Source organism: Atractosteus spatula, chromosome 6 (genome assembly GCF_055471065.1).
Source record: "Atractosteus spatula isolate fAtrSpa1 chromosome 6, fAtrSpa1.hap1, whole genome shotgun sequence".
NCBI classification, from domain to species: Eukaryota; Metazoa; Chordata; class Actinopteri; order Semionotiformes; family Lepisosteidae; genus Atractosteus; species Atractosteus spatula.
In genome coordinates, this window is record NC_142711.1 from 4319397 (window position 1) to 4332159 (window position 12763).

The 12763-nt window shown below is 42.5% G+C and overlaps 1 protein-coding gene across 2 annotated transcripts in view; it reads right to left on the minus strand.

Moving 5' to 3' along the window:
• Positions 1-12763, minus strand: part of mtcl1 (microtubule crosslinking factor 1) — a 77481-nt gene that overhangs the window by 28547 nt on the left and 36171 nt on the right. Inside the window, exons 4-6 of one of the 2 annotated variants that reach the window (XM_088918376.1) lie at positions 8670-8729; positions 5983-7359; positions 509-655 (exon numbers count right to left, since the gene is read on the minus strand). In XM_088918376.1, coding sequence (XP_088774502.1) covers positions 509-655; positions 5983-7359; positions 8670-8729 — 1584 coding nt within the window. The remainder of the gene's footprint in view (positions 1-508; positions 656-5982; positions 7360-8669; positions 8730-12763) is intronic. The other variant, XM_088918377.1, reaches the window with a different exon arrangement.

Consider the following 12763-nt stretch of genomic DNA (forward strand, 5'->3'; position numbering starts at 1 on the left):
ATTTTTTTTATATAAGGGACAAGTCAGTTTTATTTTAATTGAAAAAAACATTATTCTGCATTAATTATGTGAGTGACATTTTTTTGGGAGGTATTTCAGCATGAAGGTAGCCAAAATGCAGTGCAAGTGCAGCCAGTTTAGGGCAAATTAACTTTGGCGTTGTGCTAACACCTAGTAACAGCTCAAGGTAAAACACAGTCACATTTCTTATCAGTTAATGGGACCAATGAATCGCAAAGATGAAACAAATTTATAGAATAGAAACTGAACCACACAATCAAACTGAGATAAAACCACCACAAATAAACTCTCTTTTTGGTGGTATCATAGGCCACGTGAAACTTTTTTCATAATAATAGAGTAAGCCTTAATTGTGTAAACGATCACTTGCGTTTTGCCACTGACACCTCTTTTTCTGCACTTAGGGTCCTGGTGTCTGATTTTCCCAAACTGTGATTTGTGATTCTGAACTCTGAAACCGTTAAAGGAAGAGTGATGAGGCACTGACCTCTATACTTAAACACTCTGGCCTGTGGCACTTATTGTCTCCTTCGGTTCGCCTGCTTTGGTCAGCACCCAGAGGACCGCTCTGGGTCTCTGGCTCCACGTCACACTCCTGTGTTAGACGCCCCTCCGTCTGATCCCTCAGTGCGGACTGTGGGGGAGGAGCGGGGGCAGGGGGCAGGGGTGCATGGACGATCGGTAAACAAAGAACGAAGGCCGGGGGAGGGCAAATAAAGAAACACAAAAAAAAACGGGTGAAGAGGACGACTGGAAAAACAGAACAAAACAAAACTATAAGACAAAGAAGAGTGTGAAGAGAAAAAACAACTTGAACACGGTGGCGTAAGAGAGTGATGAGAACAGAACTAAAACGAGGACGAGCAAAATCATGGGCTGAAACATCTGGAAAGAAAACAAGGAGAAAGAGAGAGGAAAAAGAATGCAAACACCGGTTATGAGGCGCATGCAATGAGGGATGCATGAGTCAAAACCAACAGCTGGCATACAACCATGACCGAGTCTGGCTCAGTGCCATGCAGACAAGCAGTGCCCAGTGAAGAAGACTCTTGTGGTGGGACTCCTGAGAACATGCAGTAACTTCATTACGCGCATACAACCATCAGCATCATTAATCATAATGCAAGAAGGGCTTGGTGTAGTCCTCCTACCAATTAAACTGTAAGACTCATTCAAAATTCCAGCTGAAAATGAAGAGGTTTCTCCTTAAAAGAGAAGACGGCTGTGTGACTTAGCAGAGAGTCTTGTGAACTCAGAACTTCTCGAGGTTAGTTTATACCAGGGGTCTCAAACACGCGGCCCGCAACGACTCACGTGGACCAACAGAAAAAGTTACCAATAAAATTCGGTCGCTGTGGTCATCTGATACATTTTTCTGTCCTAGAGATGCATTTCCTGTTTCAATCATCGCCATGGAAATATTGTAGCGCCCTCGCTCGGTGACGAAGCGGAGGCGCACCCGGCTCGTGCATGCGCCGCGGTGCAGGCTGGGAGCTGTAGCCGGGAGGTGGTCCGTGGGTCCGCAGAGTGACCACGAGGCCATCCTGCTGATGTAAATAGTGACTATGAAACCTAATGTAAATAGTAGTTAATTGTTTACTCCTGTTTTGTCCCATGTCTTGTAACCACCTTTAACCACCGTACGAGTCCTATTCACAGCCCTTGTGAGTTTGTTAATCCGAGGAGCTGGTGTGTACGTCTCTGTTGCCTGATTGCTGGCTGACAGAATGCTGTTAGTTAATAGAGTAGACAGACAGAAAGAAAGGTTTCCGAGGTTAGTCTCGGCGTCTGCTAGAATCATACCAATGATTGGCAGTACGTACAGTACGTATGCAAACAGTTTTTCTTGTCAATGAAGATTAACAAATCAGTTTTACAGTCAAGACTCACTGACGAACATTTATGAGCAACATCGCGATTGGCTACTTCACGGGTTATTAGGCCTAATGTTGACGTTCTGGTCTCTGCAAAACGCTGTCAACAAAGCAGCCAGAATGAAGAACGTCAGGAATAACCTCACATGATGTCGAGGACATTGAGTAAAGTTAACCAACGTGTTTCACATAAAAATTTCAGTTTCAATTAAGTTTTTAATATTTGATGCATTTTGCATGTGTACGAATGCGGCCCGCCGATTAGCTCATTTTATCTAAAGCGGCCCTCACATTCATTTGAGTTTGAGACCCCTGGTTTATACAAACAACCATATATATATACCATGTTAATGTTTTCCACAAATAATTAGCAGGTAAGGGCTGGAAACACAGATATTTACAAATCATCTATGTCAATTACATGTTCCTTTCATTAAAATTCAAATTCAGATCCCTATATGGCAACATCTCGTCCAAGCCTGCTGTTTTAAAGAATCGCTTCATACACTCATGTTTCATGCTTTCGTGATTGTGGTGAGCTCAGTTTGTTGTTCTTTACAGAACTTTACAGTCTTTGTTTCTTTCCCATACATTACTGAGGATGAAAAAAACAGATTTGCTTTTGATAGTGTGAGAGCGCAGTTGCCTGACCAGTTGCTGCATGACAATTGGTCAGGTGACAGTTTAAAAATGAGGAAGTGGAGGCTACTTCTGCTGTGTTGGGTGTGTCTGTCAACTGGAGGCCAGAGAGCAGATCCTCTGTGAGCAGCCTGGCCCGAGGGGGAGGGATTCACCAAGAAACCATGAGTTTTGAGATTCTAAGCAATGTTTGGAAGTCTCAGAGAGATTTGAGACCACTGAAGGTTTTGAGAAGGATCATAGTGAGAGACCAATCTAGAGATTGTTTGGAAGCCAGTAAGCAGACCAGTTTCCTGGTATGACAGTCAGGGCCAGTTTAGTGAGTATCTCAAGAGGAGCATAGGTTTTGTTTAGGTTTGTTTGTGTGGTTGCGGTGACTGCTGATTTTAGCCTGTTTGGTCTGTTCAGGACCGGCCTGGTTTAAAGATTCTGTTATGGCATGCCCAGTGGGCTGTGACAGTGGATACCAATATTTACCTGCTCTCATCATATGCAGTTTAACATATTTTAAAAAATGTTCTATAGTGTCATCCTGCAGCATTGACATGCAGAAGAGAAGCACTTACTGTAGCTTCAATTTAGAAGGTATTCAATGATACAGTACCTTTAAATATCTGAGGACTCGTTCACACAAATTTAGGGATATACTTTTTAGATTAATAACAGCTATGTTATATATAAATGTAAAATAAAGGTTAACAATACAAAGCTCACCTCAGATAGAAAACAAGAAAAATTAAAAGTGATTCTTTAAGTTCAGCAGAGTGGGCAAGTGCGACTTGGTTACACCATGCCTCAAGCAGAAGTACATGGACTGCGAATATCAAGTTCGAAACTATGGAACTGAAGATTTCCCAGTGCTTTAGCCGAGACTGATCCTACATCTACAGCAGACTGAAGTACACTCGCTTCTTTTTGGCACTGGGAGATCTTGTTGCTCTTTAAGCACAGGAAGAAAAAGAGCTATACCAAGCACTTATGTCATAGAGTAAGCAACAGAAGAAGCAGCTAAGACTAGCAGCAGGAACAGCATGGTGGAAACCATATTGCGGTAAAGCACAGCCTGACGGTTGGAGGTCTGCAGTGTGGCCACTTCTCTTGAAGGTTTGAATTGACCTTACCATTTATATATCAACAGAGAGGAAACACACTGACGATACGGGAGGCCATCAGGGTGAATGTGATTATTCAATTTTCTTTTCATACGGAGATCAACTACCTTAGAAGTTTGTTTCATTGTTATCTTTTAGACATGATATTCTGACTTCTAAATCATGTCAGATAATACTCATTATCGCAGAAATCAGCCTCTGAAAAATAATATTAGTCAATGTTTCTTTTTTATCCTGAAATGTCTTTTGAAGAATAAAAAGACAGTGGGCAAGCAGCCACATTAGGAAGACAACTTGACAATGCTCTGTCGAATGGTGAAATTTATCTACAGCAGTAAAACAAAATACAAAACAAGAACATGTTGTAAGAATAAAATTGACAACAAATGTAATGATGCTTCCAAAAGACAAACACAAGAAAACACCTGCGCAGTAGAACTACTTATTTTTGTTTAACGGTGTGTTTAGAGCTAAATAATACTGTAAAATCCCTTTGCAAACAAATTTTTGTTAAAAATGTTCACAACCCAATTCAAGTAAGGATCTTTGTTTTTGAAAATAGATTTTACATTTCAGTTGTCAAGTTAATACTGTATACTGTATATACCCTTAAACAAAAGAACCCCTTAAGGTTTTTATTCCATGTCAATAAAGAGGTAAAAAAGATTCTGAATAAGTTTGGTAAAATAATTTCGGGGTTAATGTGCAGGACTTGCTTGTCGGTGTCTTCCATGACCATGTCTTGCTGCCGGATGCTTCCAAGTTCCACTTCAATTCAGAAGGATAAATTCCCGCATAGAATTAAGACCTGAATCGTGTGAAACATCTCCGGGAGATGGCGGACAGTCAGGTGTGTCAAAACAAAGCCCAACATGAGCAGGGTATTATCACCGACCCCCAAGCTCATGGCTGCGAGGGGCGAGCTCAAGAGAGACTGAAACTTTCTTGTGATTTCTTCCTCTGAACTGGTTTACACAGAAGACGTTTGGGTTTGAACGAAAAAGGTTGTTTAAGTTTGAAAAGAAATTTGAGTGAGGTTCCTTTTACTTAAGATTCACTATATACATTACTATGTTTTACTATAACAGTGGCAGCTTCTTTATTTGCGGCCGCCTACGTTTCACATGGGGAACACGTGCTTTTACTACCAGTAAAAATACCAGTAAGACCTCGCTATTTGAGAGGGCGAGGCCCCTTGCAGGACCAATGAATGGCGAATTTGCAAATATGGGACCTGAAACCTTACGGGGAAAATAGGTATGATTCTGTGGTAAGAACTGTTTTTGCCCCCCTGCAGTATAATTCATGTTAAAGCATTGGGCAAACAGATCTATCAGATCACTGTTTTATTATAGCTCACCCTGTATGACAGTTTTTTCATCTTTCAATCTTTCTTTCATTTTTATATCTTGTTTTTATTACAATAATTGTAGCACTGATGTGCTGTCATGAAGTTGACTGCAGCACGGTGATAACAGACAGGGATGTAAATTGTGTGCTCACTCCCTTCCCTCTCAAACAGCTCACCCTCTTGACCCTGCAGTTTAATTACAGTATTTCTTTTCATTTCTGTTGTTATTCTTTGTTGTGAGACACATGAGAACTAAGACTGTGGTAACTTAGGGGACGTTGGAGGGCTTTTAGAATTATTCTTTGATTTCGTAGCACAACACTAAGTCACATACAGGCATAGCCCACGATGCACTTCTACATAAACATGTTAACTCTGTTAACCAAGTTGTGGCTCTAATACAAAGACCAACGCAGGCTGGGTGATTTAAAGTAGATCTGCAAGATTAAGCTACTTTGCTGCCTGTGAAATGGCAAATTTGGTCCATGAACACAGAAATTGTGATCCCTAAAGATTTCATGCGAATAGGTGTCATCGCAAATATAGCACTCGCAAATATCAAGGTTTTGCTGTATCTGGATTTCATATATCAAATGCACTGAATTTATGTTGACCAAGAAAAAGGCGTAGTCACCTACACACTTCAGTGCCTCTTTTAACCATTCTAACCATTCATATATTTTTAGCTGCTACTATAGATACTAATCGAATCACAAGTAGTAGTAAAGAAAGGCACAAGACAATCTCCGTCATTAAAATGACTCCACTAAAAGGAAATCATTTCAAACAAATCAGCTCATTTTCATATGGATATATCTATTTTTTATTTATTAATGAGCAGAAGCCATCTGCAGGCCTTTTTCGAAAGTAAACCATAACAAAAAAGAAGCAGAAACAGCACGTCTTGCACTCCCTCCTCCACGGTCTTATGCTGGAGAGGCAGCGCGGGTCCTCTAATGAAACGAAATAAAAAGCGCTTGCCTACCTGGAAGTCAGCGATGAGGTCCTTCCCTAAGGTGCCAATAGGCGAGTCTCGTGACATTGAGGTGACCCCAGACAGGAAGCTGGCTGACTCCGTGAGGTTTGGCATAGGGGAGAGGTCATCCACCTGTTCCCTGAGGCCTTCGCCGATGTGGTCCACTTTCTCCATGAAGGTATGCAGCTCTGACCTGAAGGCTTTCATGCGGGCATTGATGGCATCCAGTAGCTGAGGCTCTGTCTTGCCCTCTGCTGAATTCCCATCCCCTCTGAACTCCTCCTCAAGGGCAGTCCCAGTCATCACCAGCACCTTCGCATCATAAATTAGGCTGTCGGTGTCTACGATAAGGCGATCTACGGTCTTCCCAAGCCGCTCTGCTTCACGTTTCACGTTGGCTAAAGTTTCCGTGTCTTCCTTTTTCTGCTGGACGAGCTCCACTGAGCTCAAGTCACTCATCTCCGAGGGCTTGCCACTCCCAAACCCCGAGGTCTTCTCGAACAGGTCCTCGGAGTCACTCTCCCCACCCACCGGCCCTTCCCTCTTAGGGTGCAGAAAGAGCGACCGCCCCATCGTTTCCTCTTCCTCGCCGTCCTTCTTGCCAGCATCGCTCTCCGCATCGCTGTCTCGCGGGCTGGCCGTGCGCAGGCCAAGATGGGAGACCAAGTCGTACCGCTGTGCGTTCGAGATCAGGACACGGTTTTCGTACTGCAGCTTCATCACCTTCCCGCTCAGCTCGTTGATCTGCAAGCGGGCTGCTTTCAGTTCCTCCTGCAGCAACCCTCCCCCACTAGCCCCGCCGGCGCTGCCTCCGTTCGGTGATTTGGGGACCCCATCTTCCTCCGCCCACCTGGCCTCCTGGCTCGGTCCGAACTTGAAGCGGTTCAGCTCGGTGGTCAGCTGTCTGTTGTGGTCTTCTATCTCGGAGATGGATCGCCGGAGCAACTCGGCCTCTTCCTCCACGAACTGCAGGTGGCGCCGGAGCTCTGCAGCGGACTCCAGGGAGTCCCCGTAGGGGGACGTGGGCACGCTGGAGATGTGCTCCCTCCCGAGGCAATCCTTTTCGTACTGACAGCGAAGGTCCTCGTTCTCAGCCCTCAGCCCTCGGTTCTCCACTTCCAGCTCCACGATCTTCCTCCCTAGGATGTTCGCTTCCTCCTCCACCAGCTTGAGGCGCAGCTTCAGCTCGGCCTCCCGGGTGCTGGGTGGGCCTCCGCACTCCCCTGTGGGCAATGGGCTGTCGACATCCCCGTAAACCGACTTGTACTTCTGCAGCTCCTGCTCCAGCTCGTCCTTCTCCCGCCCCAGTTTCGCCATTTTCTTGCGCATCAGAGCTGACTCCTCCTTGGAAAACTGGAGTTGGCACTTGAGGTCGGCACTGTCCTCCTAGAGGGAAAAGAACGACGATGAACGAAAGCTGCTGTTAAACAGAGACAACAGTCGACCCATATATAGCGAACTGTACAAATTCTGTTGTATGAACTCATTATTCTGATATTAGGGAATATAAATCAATTATCATAAATACTGAGAAGTATTAAATAAGAAACAAATCATCTGAGAATTACATTTAACTACACATTGAAACCTGTTATCACCCAACCAAAGACATTTAAATACTAAGGTGGGACAATTTTCTCAGTGAATGAGTTTAACACTTTACGTGGCCTGTCCTCCATTATCTGCTAGCTATGCTCACGCCCACTGGAGCGCAGACGTTACAAGAGCATTTATTTCTCTCTGGGAAATCATATTGCACTCGACAAGAAGTGCTGCTTGTATTTGGGGATTTGGGGGATTACGATGTACACCCCAATCCAGTGCATCCCAGAAGTGCTCTACTGGGCTCATGCTGGGTGAATGGATATGGCAATAAGTCTGTCTCATTGTGAAACACACAAGATGGAGGTTCTTGTTGGGTTCTGGGGGTGAGGAAGTCAGTCACGGGTGGAGCGTTTCTTTTTACATCGCAGCTGCAGACAGATCAGTGTGCACACAAGTGTCAGTCGAACCCGGACACTGATATTCCTACGTTCAGCATCCCAATAGCCTCTAGCCTTCTAGCTAGTGCCAGCTGGATCAGTGCACATTTCCCCTGGCTTGTTCGCTTGATCACAGACCTTGCAAGTCACCAGGATGATTTTTTCACGTCTGGTTAATTGATTGTTTGGAGATTAACTGAATGAAATGATTTTTTACTGATAATTTGTGAATGTATACTTCTGCGGTGAAATTGGAAACAAAAGCCTCTGTTTTCAGGATAGTTTAGGATACTTTGTCGTGAGGATAATTTTCCTTTGGTGCCTGTCAAGGAATAATGGATAAAATACAGAAATTTACTTCTATTTTACCTCACACAGTACACATAATTTTTGGTATTTGATAGAAATAAACATAGCTCTTTAAAGCACAATATACACAGACAATAAACAGTGAATTCACATTTTGCCTTTACACATATCATACTCATGTCTAATAGGAGTACAATTTATTTAGGACATTAAACGGCTGCTGCACTTCTCTTCTTGTAGTTCAGTTTTAGAAGAGCCTTACAGTAAAAGTGATTTGCAGACCATCTCTACAATCAGAAACAGTAACTTGTCAATGAAGGCCATCTTACATCCACTACAATGACATTTTAAATCTTTGAATGCAGAAAATTCAAATGTTTCTTTTCCTGATAGAATGAAACCAACCTGAGCTAATGACTTCTTCTCCTTGTGCATTTCCCGACTCCCTCGTCTCTTCAAGGAGCTCTGGAAAATATAAACGCAAGAAATAAAAGCCAAAGGGTATATATTTTAATTAACTTTCATTTCAAATGCACACTTGTACAATTGACAAAACTGCCTTTGAGGCAGACAGCTCTATTGTTATTTCTCAAGGGAATGTATTTCATGAAATTGTAAGGATTTCTGTAGAAAACACTCAAGATTGGGCTTTGTGACAAATTAATCAAGAAAGAATCATTATATATGCACAAGGAATTGGGTAAATGTTAGGTTTAAAAGTAATAATGCTGTGGCTCCTCAGCCAAGCCAATTTGTATTTTACTCTTTCCTTTTACTTTGCTGGAATGAACCTGTACTCTTCTGGCACACTGAGGTACATTCTCTCTCTCTCTATTTAGGGTAGTATTGTGTAGGAGACAATGTAGGCAGATGACCTTACAGAGGATTAGACCCATACATTAGCTATTACTTAAAAACATCCAACTTATTTACACTTTTCACTACCCATGCGATTGGAAAGCAAATCAGCTCTACCAAAACATGTCATAAAAAGAAGACAGTAATGAAATGATACAATTGCCTATACAGTATATGTACTATACTATATACTATATACTGTATATGTACATCAGAACTAAGCAAGAATCATGTTATGGCTGAACGCTGCTACTTTCATCTAGACAGCACACAGATATGACCCATATATAGGGGATACGATGTCTTTTCAACAGCTCCTTAAGTTTCTACTCCTATACTTGAAAAGTAGAAAGGAGAAAGCACTGCTTTGGCTGTACAGCTTTTTTTCAATTGTGTGGCAGAGTAAGAAAGAGCAGAGATGTTATGCAAAGGGGTGGGCAAGAAGGGCAAGAGAGGGAAAGTGGATAAAGAAACAGGATTCCAGGAAATGTGCGAAAAGCTGAAATCTGGAAATGAGTGGAGAGACTGAGAAACAGTTAAATAAGAGGATACGTTTGTGTGTCTTCCTGGAGTCAGAGTACTTGATTCCCTGGGAAAGGATGCAGACACTTACACTTGGGGGTGATAAATAATTATTGACTAAACCGCTCGGTCAAATCCTGATCTTCACCAGTTTTTTAACCCCCCCATTTGTAACAATATTTTATTTATATGCAAAGGGGTATTTTCACTAATACAGCACTACTGTTTATATGGCCACAGCTGGTAAAGGACTATTAAAAGTGGCCAGTTTTTTATATTGTTTTTTATTTTATAAACAATCCAAAAACAGCGATCAGAAATCAGAGCAAAAGAACCCCACCTACCCCCTCCCAACCCCACCTAGAGTGCCAGCCCTCTCCTAAACGGGAGAGGAGGAAAACTGATCAGAAATCCCACGACTGCATCACTGAATCAGGTCAATGTGCAAAAGCTTCAGACTCAGCCTGGTAGAAATGAAGGCAAATGAAACCTGTGACTGCTTTTGCTGTCTTATAACCTTGTACTTTTGGGAACTATTCACTGACGATCAAAAGGCCAAACTGTTATTTATGCACAAATGGCCTGTTTTTCTCATTATATATTATATACTGTATATATTATATATATTATATTATAAAGTAGCAATGTAAGTTTACAGCATTACATCTCATGACCTGAATAAAACCCTACACTGCATGCACTCTCTCAGTTGTCTCTTTCACGAGGGAGCAAAACATAATTGGGGGAACTGTGTCCTACATCTGAAGTCCACAAGGACATATTTCCTGTCATATTCAGTACTAAAACAAGGTTTATGACACCTACTTAATCACACTGCCAGACCTGTATTTCTAACACAGCACTGTAGTGAGTGTTAGTAAAACATTACTTTCAAGTAATGTTTTGGTAAAAAAAACCCATTATTTTCTGAATTTTAAAGCATTTTGTAAACAAACAACATTTAACGGAGTGAAAACTAAAACAAAATTAAAAACATAGGCACAAGGAAAATATAGTTGCGGAAAAAAGTGGGCCAGAAATCGTTGGCTGGTATTGAGATAAAGGTTTTCAAGTAGAAGCCTTCTCCGGATAGAGAGACTGCAATCTTGTGTGAAATGCCAAGCAAATAAAGAAAAAAACATCATCGACTTATTTGAAATGTCTTTGGAAAGCAGCGTCACCTGGGACTGGTTAGTGGAACAATGGCTCCAAGCTCAAAGCTGACAGTGAAAAAGCAAAGGGAGAAAATTAAACATCACCAGAGGAAGTCTGCAGCTATTTTTTACAGCTACAGTCTATTGAGAACTAAGAAACAAAGAAGGCACAGCCTCGGCATTCATCACTGTGACAAGAATAAGAAACAGGCCGCAGGTGAGGGCGTTCCCATTAAAGCAACGACTCTGTCTGCAGCCCCAATCCAGCAGAGTAAACAATGTCTCAGTCCTTTTTCAACATGTGAAAAAGTCAATCCTGTTGACTTCTTCAGCATTAGCTTGCTGCCACCAAGCCTGCAGCAAAGACCGGTTTATACACCATGTAGCACATGAGAAAATGAGAAAACAAAACTGAACAGTCTGCTCAGTAGTCCAGTGAGTCACTTGCGACAGGCTACCAGTGATCCACAGTGCAGTGCAGATACTGTAGCACAGCACCGTCAGGAGAACAGCACCAGCTGCACACGGGCAATGTCCTTTCTGGTCATTACAACAGACTATTATCAGGAACAAAGACTTAGTAAGTAACATAGGACTAAGCACTAAAAACAGACTGCTTGAAAAACAGAACAGAGGGAATCACTCAAAATCAGAGAACATGACTGGGCTTGGATCCTGGTTGCATTATAATAATTAATAATTGCTTACACTTATATAGCACTTTACTGGACACTTCACTCAAAGCGCTTTACAGGTACTGCTTGCACCACTATGCTCACCACTCACTAGATGGGGATTATTAGGAGGCCATGACTGATAAAGTCCAGGGGGAAAATTGGCCAGGGCGCCAGGTTTACACCCCTTCTCTTTTCAAGAAACGCCCTGAGATTTTTAATGTCCACAGAGAGTCAGGACCTCGGTTTTACATCTCATCCGAAGGACGGCGCCTGTTTACAGTATAGTGTCCCCATCGCTATACTGGGGCATTAGGACCCACACAGACCGCAGGGCGAGTACCTCCTGCTGGTCCCACTAACACCTCTTCCAGCAGCAGCCTCAGCTTTCCCAGGAGTCTCCCATCCAGGTACTGACCAGGCTCACACCTGCTGAGCTTCAGTGGGCTGCCAGTTGTGAGTTGCAGGGTGATACGGCTGCAACGAAATTAAGCTAAATATATATCAAGTATAGTGAGTTTGCAGCTTAATACATTACCATGCTAAATTAAACAGTTGCACTTGAAAGAAGATTAAATATATGCAAGTATTCCTGTGAAATGCTGATTCAGAAGTACATCTTCAGAAGGCACAAAACAAGTCACATCATGAGGAAAATTTGAATTTCTGCTGATCCTTAAACTCAACCAACATAGGCCTAGGTGCAAATAATTATTTTCCAATTACAATGTAAGAACTAAAAAAGGAGATTTCTTTCCTCTGTCTGTACCAAGGACATATTGAAACTGTGGGTCTGATGGCCGCTATCACCGCTGGTATGGGCTACGCCTGCTACACTCGCAAGCACATCCCATTCTATCCCTGACAGGCGGCCAAGAACAGCAGCCAGTTCTTGTAAAGATCCGAAAATAGAGGCATGCAATGCTGTCAGAAAGCAGGATCATAATGTCTGGATATTATTCAAGAAGGCTGCACTCGCCTACAATTAAAAACTCTCTTGTATCGACTACACATCTTCTCAGCTGAGCAATGACAATGCCAATGTAGGCGTCGAGAGCACTTTAGAACGAGGAGTGGCTAGCTGTGCTCAACAGCAGATGCATCCCATTTAACAACTTCAAATTACTACACGGTGATAATATTCCTATCCCTTTCATTTCTCAACGTCAATCTCAATTATTTGTCAATAGTCACATCTGAGTGAGGAATGTGTTTTACATATTGCATAGTATCCATTAATTATTCTAAGAGCATTATGACTTTAAGACCACTGGAATTTAGCAATTAATCT